General features: G+C 42.6%; 1 protein-coding gene across 5 annotated transcripts in view; it reads right to left on the bottom strand.

Moving 5' to 3' along the window:
• The window catches only part of PEX5L (peroxisomal biogenesis factor 5 like), a 254,186-nt gene that overhangs the window by 49,266 nt on the left and 188,269 nt on the right, over window positions 1-16,651 (bottom strand). For 3 of the 5 annotated variants that reach the window (XM_083177695.1, XM_083177696.1, XM_083177697.1), the window contains 2 exons: window positions 11,977-12,088; window positions 3,192-3,401 (listed from right to left, as the gene is read on the bottom strand). In XM_083177695.1, coding sequence (XP_083033821.1) covers window positions 3,192-3,401; window positions 11,977-12,088 — 322 coding nt within the window. The remainder of the gene's footprint in view (window positions 1-3,191; window positions 3,402-11,976; window positions 12,089-16,651) is intronic. The other 2 variants (XM_083177698.1, XM_083177699.1) reach the window with 1 other exon arrangement.

Here is a 16,651-nt window from a genome sequence, read left to right as displayed (position 1 = left end):
AGAGTGCTTTTCTATTCCTCCATCTGAGTGGAGTGGGGCATATGTATAATGGGCATCACGGAGTGGGGCATATGTATAATGGGCATCACGGAGTGGGGCATATGTATAATGGGCATCACGGAGTGGGGCATATGTATAATGGGCATCACGGAGTGGGGCATATGTATAATGAGCATAACGGAGTGGGGCATATGTATAATGGGCATCACGGAGTGGGGCATATGTATAACGGGAATATTTGTGAGGGGCATATGTATAACGGGCATCTCTGTGTGCGGCATATGTATAATAAGCGTTACAGTGTGGGGCATATGTATAATGGGCATCACGGTGTGGGGCATATGTATAATGGGCTTGACGGTGTGTGGCATATGTATAACGGGCATCTTGGTGTGGGCCTTATGTATAGCGGTCATCTCTGTGAGTGGCATATGTATAACGGGCATCTCTGTGAGTGGCATATGTATAACAGGCATCTCTGTGTGCGGAATATGTATAATAAGCGTTACAGTGTGGGGCATATGTGTAATGGGCATCACGGTGTGGGGCATATGTATAATGCAAATCTCTGTGTGTGGCATATGTATAATAAGCGTTACAGTGTGGGGCATATGTATAATGGGCATCACGGAGTGGGGCATATGTATAATGGGCATCACGGAGTGGGGCATATTTATAATGGGCATCACGGAGTGGGGCATATTTATAATGGGCATCACGGAGTGGGGCATATGTATAATGGGCATCACGGAGTGGGGCATATGTATAATGGGCATCACGGAGTGGGGCATATGTATAATAAGCGTGACGGAGTGAGGGATTATGTTTTTCTTTTTTTTCTCTTTTTTATGTAATGCCCCGCCCCTTTTGTAGCTCCTCCCACATCACCGCCCACTTTCTGGCCCCCGCCCACAGTTCCTGAACCTATTTTCCTACAAAAATAGCACTGTGTATATATATATATATATATATATATATATATATATATATATATATATGTTGCCAGGATTGTCCGGTGTACAGAACAACCAGCTTCTATCTATCTATCTATCTATCTATCTATCTATCTATCTATATGCAGAGATATAGAAAGAGCTAGCAACATCCTCATTAGAAAAAAAAGTGCATCTCATGGCGGCTAAGATAAACATGGAGGCATGAAGATACTCATCCACTCAGTGTGCAGCAATACATTTCTCCACCAAAAGAAATAGTCACAGTGACAGCATTTTACATCAATTTAATAAACCCATGTTGTTATGTGTAGAGTAAATCAAATGCTACATCTACTTAAATAATAAATCTGAATTTGATTTTTACTTAGGGGTTTTATGTGATTATTGTCACTGTTTAAATTCTATATTGTTGTTACCATTTATTATGGCTTGCATTCATTTAAGCAGCTGCTATATAAGCCTATATTGCTGTGCACTTGGAATTATTTGTTTATGTTTTGTAGTGGGTAGCCTTGGCGGAGGCTAGTGTGCTCAGCGGCAGTGCCAGCGCCAGCAGCAGAGGTGGCATCAGCAACAGTGGTCTCATCTTCTCTCCCCATAATGGACTGTTAAATTGTAAGGGAATTAAAAAAAACAGAACTGCGTCATGGGATCCATGGTGGCTGGGCTGGAGAAAGGGAATAAACTAGGTGCTGAGTGTCACAGGCATTAACTGCACTCTGAAAGGGCACTTTCTGACAGTGATGTATGGCAGTCAGTGAGCGCGCTCTCAGGTGACAGGTCAGAGGCAGAACTTTGGGAGGCAATGAAGTCATCTGCGGCCGGGCTCCTGCTCCCAAGGGGGCACCTCATGTTTAAATCAGTTCATTGAAAGCTGTCAATATCATGCCAATGAAAAGCACCCAGTCTATTCCCTTTCTCCTGTTTGCATTTGGGTCTTCAGTTAGTGTAAAATGAAATATGAAGACAATCTCACAGTGGCCTTAGTTAAAAGGAATAAATGTTATTTGTACAGTTGTTTATGCAACTTTTAACAGAAAGACCGTGGGGAACTGGAGGGATAGAAGATGAATGGAGAGATAGAAGAGGGCTGACTCGAACTGTAGAGATAAAAGAAGGATGGAGAGATAGAAGGAGGCTGGCTGGAACTGGATAGATAGAAGAGGATGGAGAGAAAGAAGGGGGCTGGCTAGAGGTGGAGAGATGACGGGGGACTGGAAAGAGAAATGGTATGGAGAAGCAGAAGGGGGACAACTGGAATGGGAGAGACAGACAGAGGTTGGAACTGCATAAGGCTGAAAAGAACGGTACTTATGTATTATCTGGGTGCCCGATTTTTTCATTGCATGCCACTACTAAAGGCATGCGATGCGATTTTTAATTGTAAAGACCCGATTTTTAATTTTATAGTCAACCATGGGTGATTTCATACCCCCACTATCCAACTATGCATGGAGTTGATTTTATATAGTGTGGCGAGCGCAGCGAGGGGACGCAGATTACTTTACATGTATTCTGCGTCCCCTCGCGGGGCTCGATGCGCTCAACGCGCTTCGGGCTCGGTGGCTCACTGCGCTCGCCACACTATATAAAATCAACTCCATACGTAGTTGAATAGTGGGGGTATGAAATCACCCATGGGTGACTATACAATTAAAAATCGGGTTTTTACAATGAAAAATTGCAGGTACTTGCGGGGCTCGCTTCGCTCGCCCACGCTGCGGGCTCGGTGGCTCGCTATGCTCGCCACGCTATCTAAAATCAACTCCATGCCAACGTGGATAGTGGGGCTATGAACTATCCACGTTGGCATGGAGTTAAGTTACTTTATTTTAGATAGTTTGGCGAGCGTACCCAACCCGGAGTAGCTGGCACCGTGAAACTACACAAGAACCAAATTGCATCGCATGAATTGTATGCCACTATATTGCATGCAATGCGATGAAAAAATCTGGCGCCCAGATATTACATAAGTACCAAGAGAACTTGAGGAAAGTGGAGATAATTTTCAACTGGCACATTACCTCCTTTTATGCCCCCCCACAAGTTGTGCTACTGAACAGGCACTGTCATGTGGGGGTGGTGGGGGTATGTGGTGGGGGTGTGTGATTGGGTAACACTAACATCTACGTAGCCTCCTAGCAGCTTTTTAACCTTTTGCCCCTGCTAGCAATATAAACTTTTCTAAAATTAACAATATGTAAACTACATAGACATAATTTCTGTAGACATTACCTAAATCCAATGTGGCTTTATCTGGAATTTTGATAGTCTTTGTGCTTCTTTCAGTGTCAGATTTGATAAAATCAGACTCATCGACCTTCTTTTTAATGGATTGTCCTTTGGAGCCTTCACCCTTAAGAGTAGATTCTGACTTCTTCCCTTTACCCTGAGTTGGTGGAATGGGTTCACTCAAGTCAAGAAGGTCCAGCCCTGGCGATAAAACTGTCCAGGATACAAGTTACCAGGTTTATATGTCTGACAGAATATATTTTATTAAATTAATAGACATGGATAATAAGTAAGCTAGATGTACTTGTAAGTATACAGTAGTTCAATGACTGCTTCAATGGTTTACTTTATGTAGGTATACTAATAAGTGTTATTTCTAGAAAGCGATTGGCATTTATACATGATGTTCTGAATGAATATACTGAAAGCGTGAGAGCTTCAATGCTGGAAGAAGAAGAATGCTTTATTATTGTGCAGCTACAGTATCTCTATCTCTCCCAGCATGCTCTGTGTCAGCAGGGATGGCACAGGTTCCTGACACACACAGAAAATATGTCACTCACAAGCTCTGATACTCTCTCACAGTGAATGCCCGTCCTCTTTACAAATGCCTTAGCTGTCATGAGTAGTATCGCCAGGTTAGGGTGTGCAGTCTTTTAAATGTTATCCTTTTGTGTTTTCTTAAATAAGTTTAAATAGAAATAGAGAAACAGAGAACATTGCAGAAAGCTGTGGCCAGGTGCACACTGAACAACCAGTTCTGCTGATGCTGAAAAGCAGGGAGAACACAATATGTCAGTGCTGGATTTGTATCCCCCAGATAACAAGAGATTCATTTATATTTGTTGTCCCAGAAAGAGTGAACATCGAACCCATGTCCCAGCGGTGTGGTGCTGGAAAACAGCAATTCCACTATCCCAGAAATGGGCCAATTTGCTGAGATGTGGCCATTTTCACTTTTATCAACATTTAGATAATCTGGTCAGCACTGTTACATATTCATCAGTAGTGGACATTTAGGGGGGGATTCAATCCCAGCTGCTATTTTCAATGGGTGAAATAGCGGGGGGCACCTATTAAATTTCCAGACAGCATTGAAGAGGCAGCTAAACAGAACGTGGCCGATTTTAAAAGCCGCCTGGCCCGTTTTGCTGATAACGACCGTGAATTGTCACGATCATGGCCGAATCTCGACAATCCACGGCCCTTTACGTGGACACGCCCCATTTTCGCAGACATTGAATCCCGCCTGGCGATATGCTCTTGAGCAAAACGAAAATGAGCCAGGGTCACGGCTGTCGGGACGGATCAACAGCTGTGACCCGGGATTGAATATCCACTTAATATCTTATCTCATTCACAGAGGAGTATTACAATCCACTATATTGGTTATCTTGAATACTATGGTGGCATCCATGACATTTTTAATGTAACATTCGTAATCATTCACTGTGTCACTGCCAATATTCTCAGATTGAGCTGGATGTCCTCAAAAGGGTTGCTGATAACATACCGATGGTCAAGATGCCAACAGACAAAATCATGGCATCAAAATACCATCTTCGCTATCAATTCAAAACACTGGAATCCCAACTGCTAGCTGCTGGTATCCTGATTGTAAGTATGCAGTGGCAGGTTAAGGTGGAGCTGCAGAAGTTAGGTTTAGGAACTACTGGGTGAGTTAAGGTTAGGCTGCAGGGGGCGGGGAGGAGTTGGGCTATGGGGAGCGAAAGTAAAGCACCATGAAGGTGGTTTTAGGATTAGGCTATGGAGGTAGAGGCTAAGGGTTAAGCTGCGGGCCAACAAGGTTAGGTTTAGTTATTAAGGGAAAGTGCTAGGCTGCAGAATGGAAGTTTGGGATCAGGGAGGAAGGACATGTAGAACTTGTCCTCCTTGGGTGTCAGAACTTGTGGGCGCTTTAATATAGGTTATTTCTCCAGCAACTGCTAAAAAGCAGGGTAGTTAGCCTGCTGAAGACAGTAATTAATAGCTTAAGAAATGGACAATTGGTGATGGAGATCTGGATGCACAAATGATTCTGTATCCGATTGTGGTTTGCCAGGGCCTGGCCCTGATGAAGCTAATCTGCAAAGCGTGTGCCGGCTAGCGGTGCGCAAGCAGACTAGCACACTTTTGTTATTTTCTTTTATTGAATGTATTTTGATTGTGTGTCCACCAGTGCTATGATCCCGCAGCCCTTGTAAGGGCTCTGGCTATACCCTCTACAGTGTACCCCCACTATATCACTTCTCCCTGGACTGTGCAGCACCATACACAGTGCTACGGCACAGGTGACTGCACAGTATCCACACATCTGCGGTAACCTATACACAGGCTTGCGGTGGGACAACAGTATCCGTATTTATACTCACTGTCTATTCCTCCCTGAGGGAAACTAGTTTATTTAAAGCCACTCTACATATATGAGTCAATTATTTAAGAGGGGTTCCTGTAACTCAGGGTACATCCATCACTCTTTACCCTCTATGAATACTCTCCCTCTAAATTGCATTATCATTTTGCACAATAGCATTGTTAGACGATAACAATTCAGCATTATTGCCCACTGGTCGATCACATGCAGGCTTGCAGTGAGACTCCCTGTGATTGAGCAAGAGGCGTTAACACCAGAATATACCTAAGATACATCCCATAGAGGTTATAATTATCTTTGAAAATTACTGGTGATAGCTCAACTAATATTCAGATATACCTGAGAGGAGACCCCCATGATATGGGGGCACTTACCTAAGAGGGACCATTGTGACCGATTTATATTTAACACAGTTTCAATATTAATACTTACACTTTGGGATCACACACACCGCTGTTAAAGTGACACACCTGAAACTGATTAATGATAAATGATAATGATAAATTAAAACTAGTGTGCTACCTGCCTGCCACCTTTGTTTTAAACACCTGTATCGTCTGATCCCCATTTATTGTTTAGATATTTTTTAATAAATTCGCAGTTCTTAAAATTGTTTAATAAAAGTTAAATTTTAATATTGTTTGTTGCGCCTCCAGAAGGACATTACTTTCTCTGTTTGTTTGCTTTAAATCTCCATATGTCCGATGGTCGCACACCCTCACTTGAGCATTGAGTACAATTGTTAATACCTATAGGAGGGTCCACAAAAGTTAATATTAGTCCTGTGCAACTGGCATCCTCTCCCTTTCTTAGATCACACTGAGCCCATGCACACAAACTAAGGCCCTTACTCTGGTCCGTTCACTCGGATCCCTTCGTTTGCAAGTGGTCAGGTGTTTGCCAAATGCGCAGCCGCATTTCTGCACATGTGTACAGGGCAGGCAACAGAAATCTTGGGGCCCGGAACACTGATATCTCTGAGGCCCCCAACACCGAACGCGGATTGTTATTACATTGCATATTGAATGTATTTTTTTATTAATAGAAATAATCAGATAATTAATATTCACAATGCAATATAATAGGGAAGGGCAGATGGGAGGGCACAACATTGTGCGTTGTGTGGTTTGGTGTGTTGTGTCATTAAACTCATTAGTACGGGTAGCCAGACAGGTGATTAGGCAGTCATGCTTACAGACCTTGAGTTTCTCAAAGCTTTGGGGCCCCTCAACTGGTCGGGGCCCGGTACGAGTGTCCCCTTTGACCCCCCCTGTCACCTGCCCTGCATGTGCATACGCCGGGTGCTTGCGGCCATGACAAACAAAATGTTCACCATGTGCATGCACCCAAGATAGTGGGCGGGGGGCGGAGAGGGGTGTGGGGCGTTGGGCCAGCTCATTAGTATATGAGAACACCCAGCATTTCATGGGCGTTCTCATGAAAACACTGCGTGCTCTCATGCTTATGGACCGTTGAAGTGGGTGCGGGGGGCGGGCAGCTGACATTACTGGATGTCAGCTGCCCGCCCACTTCCCCTCAAGCGTAGACACATATATAAGTGACTTCAGAGTCATTACACCCTCATCGAATGATGAGGGTGTATCCCACAATGCTGTGAATGGAAGTTATTGTGTAACATCCATTCGCAGGCCCTGCGAGCGAATCACTCTTGTGAAAGCCAGTTCGTCTTATCACTGTTGATTCCAATTGTAAAGAGCAACAGATTATGCTGTGCTATATAAGAAAATGTGTACGGATGGTGTAATGGTTAGCATTACTGCCTCACAGCGCTGAGGTCTTGGGTTAGATTCCCACCATGGCACTAACTGTGCAGAGTTTGTATATTCTCCCCGTACCTGTGTGGGTTTACTCCAAGTACTCCGGTTTCCTCCCAAAATCCAAAAATATACTGATAGGCTAATTGGCTCCCAACAAATTAACCCTAGAATGTCTATGTGTGCGTGTTCATGTGGCAGGGAACATAGATTGTAAGCTCCACTGGGGCAGGGACTGATGTGAATGTTCAACTATACTCTGTAAAGCGCTGCGGAATATGTATGCGCTATATAAGAAACTGTTAATAAATAAATATTGGTATGTAGAGGATCTATTTCTCAAGGCACTGCAGACTTCATCGAATGTGCACTTATGCTATGATGATGGATGAAGGTGAGACACACAGTAGTCAAATCTGAATGCAGGAGCAGATCTGCCTTTAAATCCTACCAAAAAATGCTGCCATACCTGCAGCTGGTGGCTTTCTGCTCTGAATTAGCCCCTGCATATTTATGGTGCAAAATATGGCTGCTAAATAAAATTCCATTTGTCATTTTAACCTAACATTTACTATATGACTTGATACAGTGGACGTATCTACTGTCTCTACATTATGTTTTCTGTTGGATTAATATTAAATCCCATAATTTACTGTATGTACTGTATACAGGATCTGTCGCGGCTTTGTAATGCAGCCAACAGATTAATCTTTATACGTTACTCAAATTAATGAGCAATGTTCATTACAGGATGACACTGTATTAACCTAAATAGAGATGTATTGTAGGATATTTTTTTTTGGGGGGGGGTTCGCGGGTGGGGGTTGAGAGAACAGTGGGGATCCAGGTCTGGTCGCACCAGTTTGTAAATATGACAATCTTTAAATTGTGTTTTCCAAACTGTGAGTATTTGGATGCAGCGCTACAGTATGTGCTACATGCACATACAGAATGCATCTGGAGTCTGGACAGATCTTGGCATCCTATGGCATTCAAAAGCAGAACACGCTCTGAAAACAGCTGGCCCGGTCATTTAACACGTCACGGTATAGTAAATTCCATTAAAATAATTGTGTGATTACATGGCCCAGTTATCATTAATTCATGCAAGCTAAACAAGTGCACATTCATCTGTGTTAGCAAATCTGAGCTTATTTTAACATGTCGGTGCAAAGTATATCTCGTTACCAAATCCCTCAGGGACCAAATCACACTTTGCACAATATAACAGAGATTACTGGGTTATTTTACACGAGGTTCTACAAACCACATCCTACCATACAAAGCCTAATGTGTGTAATACTAACTCACTGAGCTTGCAATATGTAACATTGTATAGAAAAAAAGTGCGATCAATATACAGTATGTCATTACAAAACCTTGGACTTTTGAAGCCCAAACCATCACCACACAGTACAGTACAGAACCTCGGTGTCTTAGGCGCAAAAGACAAAAAAACATTATATAGGGTGATCTAGTGCGGCTGGATGTAATTATATCCATTCTCCATTATTTATTATTTATTTATTAGCAGTTTCTTATATAGCGCACACAGATTCTGCAGCGCTTTACAGAGAATATTTGAACATTCACATCAGGCCCTGCCCCAGTGGAGCTTACAATCTATATTCCCTACCACATTTACACGCACACACAGACATTATAGGGTTGATTTTTTGGGAGCCAATTAACCTACCAGTATATTTTTGGATTGTGGGAGGAAACCGGAGTACCCGGAGGAAACCCACGCAAGTACGGGGAGAATATACAAACTCCGCACAGTTAGGGCCATGGTGGATATTGAACCCATGACCTCAGTGCTGTGAGGCAGTAATGCTAACCATTACACCATCCGTACTGCCCATTACTCATAATGCTTCACATTTACAGTACTCCTCAGTTTCCATTGGGAATTGATGTATAGTTTAATGACCAAGAGATAATTTTAGAAGCTATTTTGGTACTTGTTTCCTGGCACGGCGCCCATCGGGTCCCATCGCATACCTTAACTTAAGGTATGCGATGGGACCCGACGGACCCGATTTTCTGGCTTTTTTTGCATTATCATGGCATACAATGCCACCAATGCGATGGACCCAATTTTACATAGGAACCAATGTTAAATGGCCCCCCATACCGAATTTTTTATTGTATACCCACCCTGATGGGTAATTTCTATGTGAAATGCCCCCCATTGTTAACGCCACCCCACGATGAACGCCAACCCGAAGCGTGGCGTTCTTCGTGGGGTGGCGTTAACAATGGGGGGCATTTCACATAGAAATTACCCATCAGGGTGGGTATACAATAAAAAATTGGGTATGGGGGGCCATTTAACATACCCCCACTATCCACGTCGGCGTGGAGTTGACTTTATATAGTGTAGTGAGCGCAGTGAGCCACCGAGCCCGAAGCGTGGCGAGCGCACGCGTAATACTTCTGAAGTAATGCACGGCCCCTCGCGGGGCTCGCTGTGCTCGCCACGCTTTGGGCTCAGTGGCTCGCTGTGCTCGCCACACTATATAAAATCAACTCCCATGGGGTCTGGGGGGCATTTAACATTGGGGCCAATGTAGAATCGGGTCTCAGGGACCATTTTACATTGGTTCCAATGTAAAAAATTGGGTCGGTCGGGTCAATCGCATTGCATGCACTTTGGTTGTATGCGATGCGATTGACCCGATTTTTGCAACCCGATTGCATACAATTAAAATCGGTGGCGCCGTGCTAGGAAACAAGTACCGCAATTTTAAATGAACATATTTGTATTAGAGTCTGAAGTATTAAGGGAAAAGAGCAAATCTCCATTGTTCAGGGAGATGTACTAAGCGTTGAAAAGTGGAGAGAGATAAAGTACCAGTCAATCAGCTGCTGGTGTACTTTATCTTGCTCCAGTTTTCACGTTACGAGGCTTAGTACATCTGCCCCACATCATGCTTGCCTACTTCTGAAAAATTGTTTTAGGAAGATTATAGTTGGTGGTAGAATTTTGCACAGTGCCCCATTGAGGTGGCGTGTCATGCTCCATCCAAAGGGCGTGTCTAGTTCCATATATGGAGAGATTGTGAAAAGAGATTGTGGCACCTAGAAGCGTGGGTGTGTACTGCCACATCTGACAGGAATCTTTTAGTATGACTTATATCAACATGTAGATGAGTCCCAAAGCAGTTAGTAAGAGATACTGTACTTGCTAAAGTGCTGGGAAATGGTGCTGATGATTCAATGTAACTGTATCTATCTCAAATTCCCTTTTTCCCCAAAAATGTAACAGTGTAATGTGGGCTAGGTGAAATGAGGGAGATTGCTAGACTAATGGGGGAGAGAGGGAGATTGCTGCTATATCAGGGAGTCTCCTGCAGAATGCAGGAGGGTAGGCAACTATGCCCAAAATGTCTGTTATAACTTATTTTTTAAATTGTGATTACTAAATGTACATTGCTTTCTTAGGGTATTAGCTAGTTTTCCCTTGGAATCATCAGTGTAAAGAAGGCCTTTATATTTATCATAGCCATAATGTTTGCTCCAAACCATGCATTGCAGAAGCTAATGGGTCTGATTCAGACCTGATCACTGGGCTGCTAGGTTGAGGAGCCCAGTGATCAGGTATGCATCACCCCACCAGAGTGAAATCCTGCCATTTGCAAGTCTGAGAATGTCTTAACACGGCTCACCATCTAATGATTTTCCCAGTGTGTTCAGTCTGTGCATGGCCCTGGACTTACTCGGCAGCTGTCATTGTTTCCGGAGCTGACCATACACACTGTCCTTCCAAACATCTGGTCAAGCCCGCATTTTCCCTAAAACTCCCAGAAAATGGCTGGTTAACACAACCCAAATGCCATTGAAACTTGTGAAGGCTAGCAATTAAAAAAGTACCAGACTTTCATCGCAGCACGGCCTCACGCGTGCATACAACTGGCAGTATGCATGTGCAGTCAAACAGCCAGATTCTCTAAGCTTCAAAAGTGATAAAATGGAGAGTGATAAACAGCCAGTCAATCAGCTCCTACCTGCCATGTCACAGACTGTGTTTGAAAAATGTCAGGCAGGAGCTGATTGGTTGATTTGGTTGATTATCTATCTCCATTTTATCACTTTTGAAGCTTAGAAAATCTGGCCCAAAAAGAGAAATGAAGGAGATAACATAGGAAGTGTGAGGACAGGGGTTATTAGAGAAAGTGCTGCTTCCTGAGTTCCCGTCAGGCCACGCCCCCCTGAACTCGGGTTTCAATGCTTTGTCTATACTTGGAATTCAGCTATACTAATTGCTAGAAACTTGCTAAATCATTTATTTTTCCCTGGATTCAGAATAGACTGCATTACATTTCATGAGGATTCTTGCCTTATTTCTGAAGCTTCAGTTGGAAATACAAAAAAAACTGAGACTAAAATCCATCTACTGTAGGTTTACTTTACTTTTTGTAGAATATAGATTGAAACACTATGTTTTGTCAATTTACACATAATTGCTGTCATTCAGCCAAGCATAAAGATTTTTCTTTAAAACTCATGATTCCCATTTTGTACAAGCCCCCCCCCCCCCCCCCCCCCCCCCCTCCTCTCAGATGGACAGGAGTAAAGGCTGCCAAAATAGATGACTCTATCCTGGAGACAAGTGTTGATTACAGTATACAATTACCTGCTGTATTTGAAGTTACTGGCCTGGCCTTTGCTTCTGATTTGGTTTCGCACAGAAAGTCATCAATAGATGGGCTGAGAAGAGGCCTGCTCTCTTGTTGTTCATTCACCAGCTGGAAATTGAAAAGAAAAATAACTAAAATAAAATAATGAACAAGGCTCAGAGTAATCACTGACTGCAAACACCTGAAGATAAAAATTGATCTGTGCCTGAAAGGAACACGTCTCCTGTTCTGTGTCCTGCATGTTATGGGATGTCCTAATAAAAAAAGGAATATTCTTCATTCCGTTGCGATGTATTGGGAATTGCATCCTGGATGTCTACACTGAGTGATTTATAGCTAATATGAGACCAGCAAACTAATCAGTATTAAAGAATAAGTAAAGGAAAAATAAATTGGAGTTTACCTCAGCAGATATGATAGGCAGGCCCACTTCCTAAATAGCACACCCAAAGTGATTGGTCAGGGGCTTTAATTGGTGATTGGTCAGGGGCTTAAATACTGTATGAACAAATGTGTGGGGATCCTTATCATACTCAACATAATAATATAGAGTTCTAAGGCAAAAGGGGGAATAGACAAGGGGTTAAAAGGGTATAGTAATAAAATGTGTGGAAATATAAGACAATGAAGAGAAGGGAAGCCAACATTTCCTGGCTTTTATTTGATTTTTTTTCTCTTTGTTTCCAACAACCTCCGATCCTGTCTTCCCCAAACTCTTTCTCATCACCTCTCTTCCCTCTAGTTCTCTGGCCTCTCCACACTTCATCCTCCCTCCCCTACTGTCTACTCTCTCCTTTGCATCTATGACACTGGTGGGAGTGGTTTATCCCAACTGTCACTGCATGCCAACATGATGCCCATTTATTAGCAGTCACTTTTATTAGATAGATTTAAAAAAAACTTGGTCCTCAGGATCCCACACAGTTCATGTTTTCCAAATTACCTGTGGATTTTTAAAATGTGACAGTTGGTGATACACAGCTCACCTGCCAGGTGACCTGGAAACCATGAACTGATTAGGGTCCAGAGGACCCATTTTAAGAATCACTGATGTAGATAGTAGGATTCACACATATTTACATCCATAAGTTGTTCTGCTTCTTCCTAACTGCAAGTAGCCCTGACGTTAACAGTTGTATAAGTGCTATGACATGCAAGCATCTGGCTTAACCTTTAACTCTGAACATGGCTGTTATATAGGGTTAGTGGCCTTTGGCTGTAGGACCATCTGCACTTAAAGAAGGAAGTATGTGAAGTATGTAAAGTATGTGAAAATCATGTTGCTATGTGTAGTGCACAATGTCACATAGCCACAAAAAAGGCCAACATAATTCTAGTATGTATTAAAAGGGGCATGGAAGCTAGGGACTCAAAAGTAATTATGCCACTGTACAAAGCATTGGTTAGACCTCACCTTGAATATGGAGTACAATTCTGGGCCCCACACTATAAAAAGGACATTATAAAATTAGAAAAAATCCAAAGAATAGCAACAAAGATAATTAGGGAAATGGAGAATTTAAAGTATGAGGAGAGATTAAGCAATTTGGGACTATTTACATTAGAGAAGAGACGTTTAAGGGGGACATGCTCAACATGTACCAATTTATCAGGGGCCGATATAAGGAACTGTCAAACACCCGTTTTACTGTTTGAAAGGAATCTTGGACACGAGGGCACGAGTTTAGATTAGAAGAAAAAAGATTTTGTTTACGGTCAGAGCAGTCAAACTTTGGAACTCTCTTCCTGGAGAAGTGGTGTCGGCAGACACAATAAATACATTTAAAATAAGATTGGATAAACATTTATTGGTTAAAAACATCCATGGGTACAAATAACAATCATAATCTATTTAAAAAAAATTCAAAACATACTATACAACAAGGGATAATCTATTAAAACCTAGGCTGAACTAGATGGACGAAAGTCTTTATTCGGCCTTATCTACTATGTAGCTATATAACTCTGTAACTATATCCTATATAATAAAAGGTTAATGCTGCTCCTCAACCCTATGGGGCAATTTAAGTGTTTTGAGCCCCAGAAACCACTAGATGGTGGTCAACAGAGCAATTCAAGTGCTGCTCCCTTTGGGCACACACAACCACGACACTGATATTACTGTTATGAAGTTCTGTCAGTTTAAGGAATGGTAACTAGTAAAATAATAAATGCAAACCTACTGTATTATTACTTAAAGGCATTGGGCAGGATGTACCAAGCAGAACCCAACGCACCGATGCTCATCACATATGTACTAGCATAGGCATTGAGCAGCGCAAAAGGGCAGCTCTCCCGATAAGAGCTGTCCTTTGCGATACTGACTGCTGCTTGGACATTTATAACTGGAAAGTCCCTCAGAGATGCTGGTGACCGCAGGGTATGCTGGGAGGGAACCGTATCGAATTCCCCACATAGCAGTGATGCAAAAAGAAGCCCATAGGCTCCCGCAGCGAATCTGCAACCAATGGCACATGCAGGGGGGTTTCTGAGTACCCAGAACCCCCCCCCAGGATTGAAAGCTGAGGGTCCCCTCTTTCCATGGGTACAAGAATTTTAAAAATCGGAACTTGGGAACTGCAGATATCTGACTTCAAACCAGTGGTCCCCTTGTAAGCATGTTAATTGCTCTTCCCAGTCAGATATTTTCAGGTTCTGTTTTTCTGAGGGTAAATTCCAAAAGCTGGGATTCTCCCCCTTTGATGGACACTAGTAGCTTGTTTCTACTGTTCCCAGAACCAGAGATATCAGCCTTCCAGCCGCTGGTTACTGATCCAGCTCCACACACCGGGTATGTTGTTTCATATTTTCGTTGGCAGATTGCTCTGGCTCCTGAACACTGTTCCCCTAAAACCATTTTATAGGTGGGATTCTCTAGTTTTTAATTCCATTAAAAACTAAGAAATATATTTCCGGGAACTGGAGATATCTGCAATCAAGCAAGCTGTCCTCCCACCAGAAAATTATGAATAATAAGCCCACTCCACTATACACCCCTCCTCTGCATATTAAACATCCTCTACCACCCTGGAAGTTATGTATCAGGGCCCCTTCATTCAGCCCAATGCCCCCTTCTCCCACCCCATCTCCCACCATCTGTGCAGGAAAGGTTGATATAACACCCCCTACCACCCACGGGACATCAAAGCTTCCCCCACCCCTACCGCTGGAGGATCGGTAGGGGCCCAGGGGTCTACACTGCTGTTGACGCCCCTGTGTGTGTGTGTATATATATATATATATATATATATATATATATATATACATACAATACCCAATAATCCACCACGCGCTGAAATTATAGGTCAATTATAACCAAATAAGATTAGCTGCCTCACCACAGTGTCCCCAGAGGGTTAAGGGACCAAAACAGATAGTATACAACACAATTGTGGTGTGGCGCCTAAATGTCCATAAAGTGAATGATCCGCTGCCAAGTGAAGCAAGAGGAGACGATAAGTCCAATTTCTTATTTATTGAAGTAGATCTTGTTGTCACAGATAACATATGTACATGAGTCCCAACGCGTTTCGTCTATAACGACTTCATCAGGGGACCATAGCAATACATCTACAAATGCAAATATCTGGTTTTAATACACTTATGACAATAAATACATAAAACAATTCTAAAATTATATCATTATAATTTTTTTTAAATTTTATAACTCTGTATAATTTTAGAATTGTTTTATGTATCGATTGTCATAAGTGTATTAAAACCAGATATTTGCATTGCTATGTTCCCCTGATGAAGTCGTTATAGACGAAACGCGTTGGAACTCATGTACATATGTTATCTGTGACAACAAGATCTACTTCAATAAATAAGAAATTGGACTTATAGTCTCCTCTTGCTTCACTTGGCAGCGGATCATTCGCTTTATGGACATTTAGGCGCCACACCACAATTGTGTTGTGTGTGTGTGTGTGTGTATGTGTGTGTGTGTGTGTGTGTGTGTGTGTATATATATATATATATATATACACATACACATATATATATTTATACATACAAAATATTCCAAGGTTGTGCAATGTCCAATTAGAATACAAATCTGTCCATGTGTATCCACAGAATCATGCAGTGCTGCTCAATCTCTGGATAGAGGCTCACCAATGCCTCAATATAGGGAACATGTAGGAAAAAAACCAGAAACACTTTTACTGTTATAAATGCTCACATACATGGAAGTTTAAAACGGCAGGTATGCTTAGAATTATAAAAACCTGGGTGGCAGGAGTGGAACTTCTCACATGCAGGTGCACAGCGTGCAAGCAGCCAGAGCCTGGAAGCCGGGATCGGACAGATGGATGTCAGCAGCGTCAAAGGAAGAGTCTGACGAAACTAGTTGGGGTGTTTCTCCTGAGTGACGCAGACTCTTCCTTTGACGCTGCGGACGTCCATCTTTCCGGTCCCGGCTTCCAGGCTCTGGCTGCTTGCACAGAAGTTCTCACACCTGCCTGTGAGAAGTTCCACTCCTGCCGCCTGGGTTTTTATAATTCTAAACGTAATATATAGCAAAGCGCAGGAAATATTTTGTCCCTGCTGCCGTCTAGAGGGGATACTCAACCCCTCTTTAAAGAAAAAACCATAGACACAAAGTAGACGGCGCAAAGAGGACACTATAACTAGTTTAGATAGTTAAAAATCAATATATATTTATTGATA

The sequence above is a fragment of the Crinia signifera genome, chromosome 3, assembly GCF_055691185.1.
Source record: "Crinia signifera chromosome 3, ASM5569118v1, whole genome shotgun sequence".
NCBI classification, from domain to species: domain Eukaryota; kingdom Metazoa; phylum Chordata; class Amphibia; order Anura; family Myobatrachidae; genus Crinia; species Crinia signifera.
Note: the sequence above shows the minus strand (reverse complement) of the source record. Positions and strands in the feature narration are given on the sequence as shown.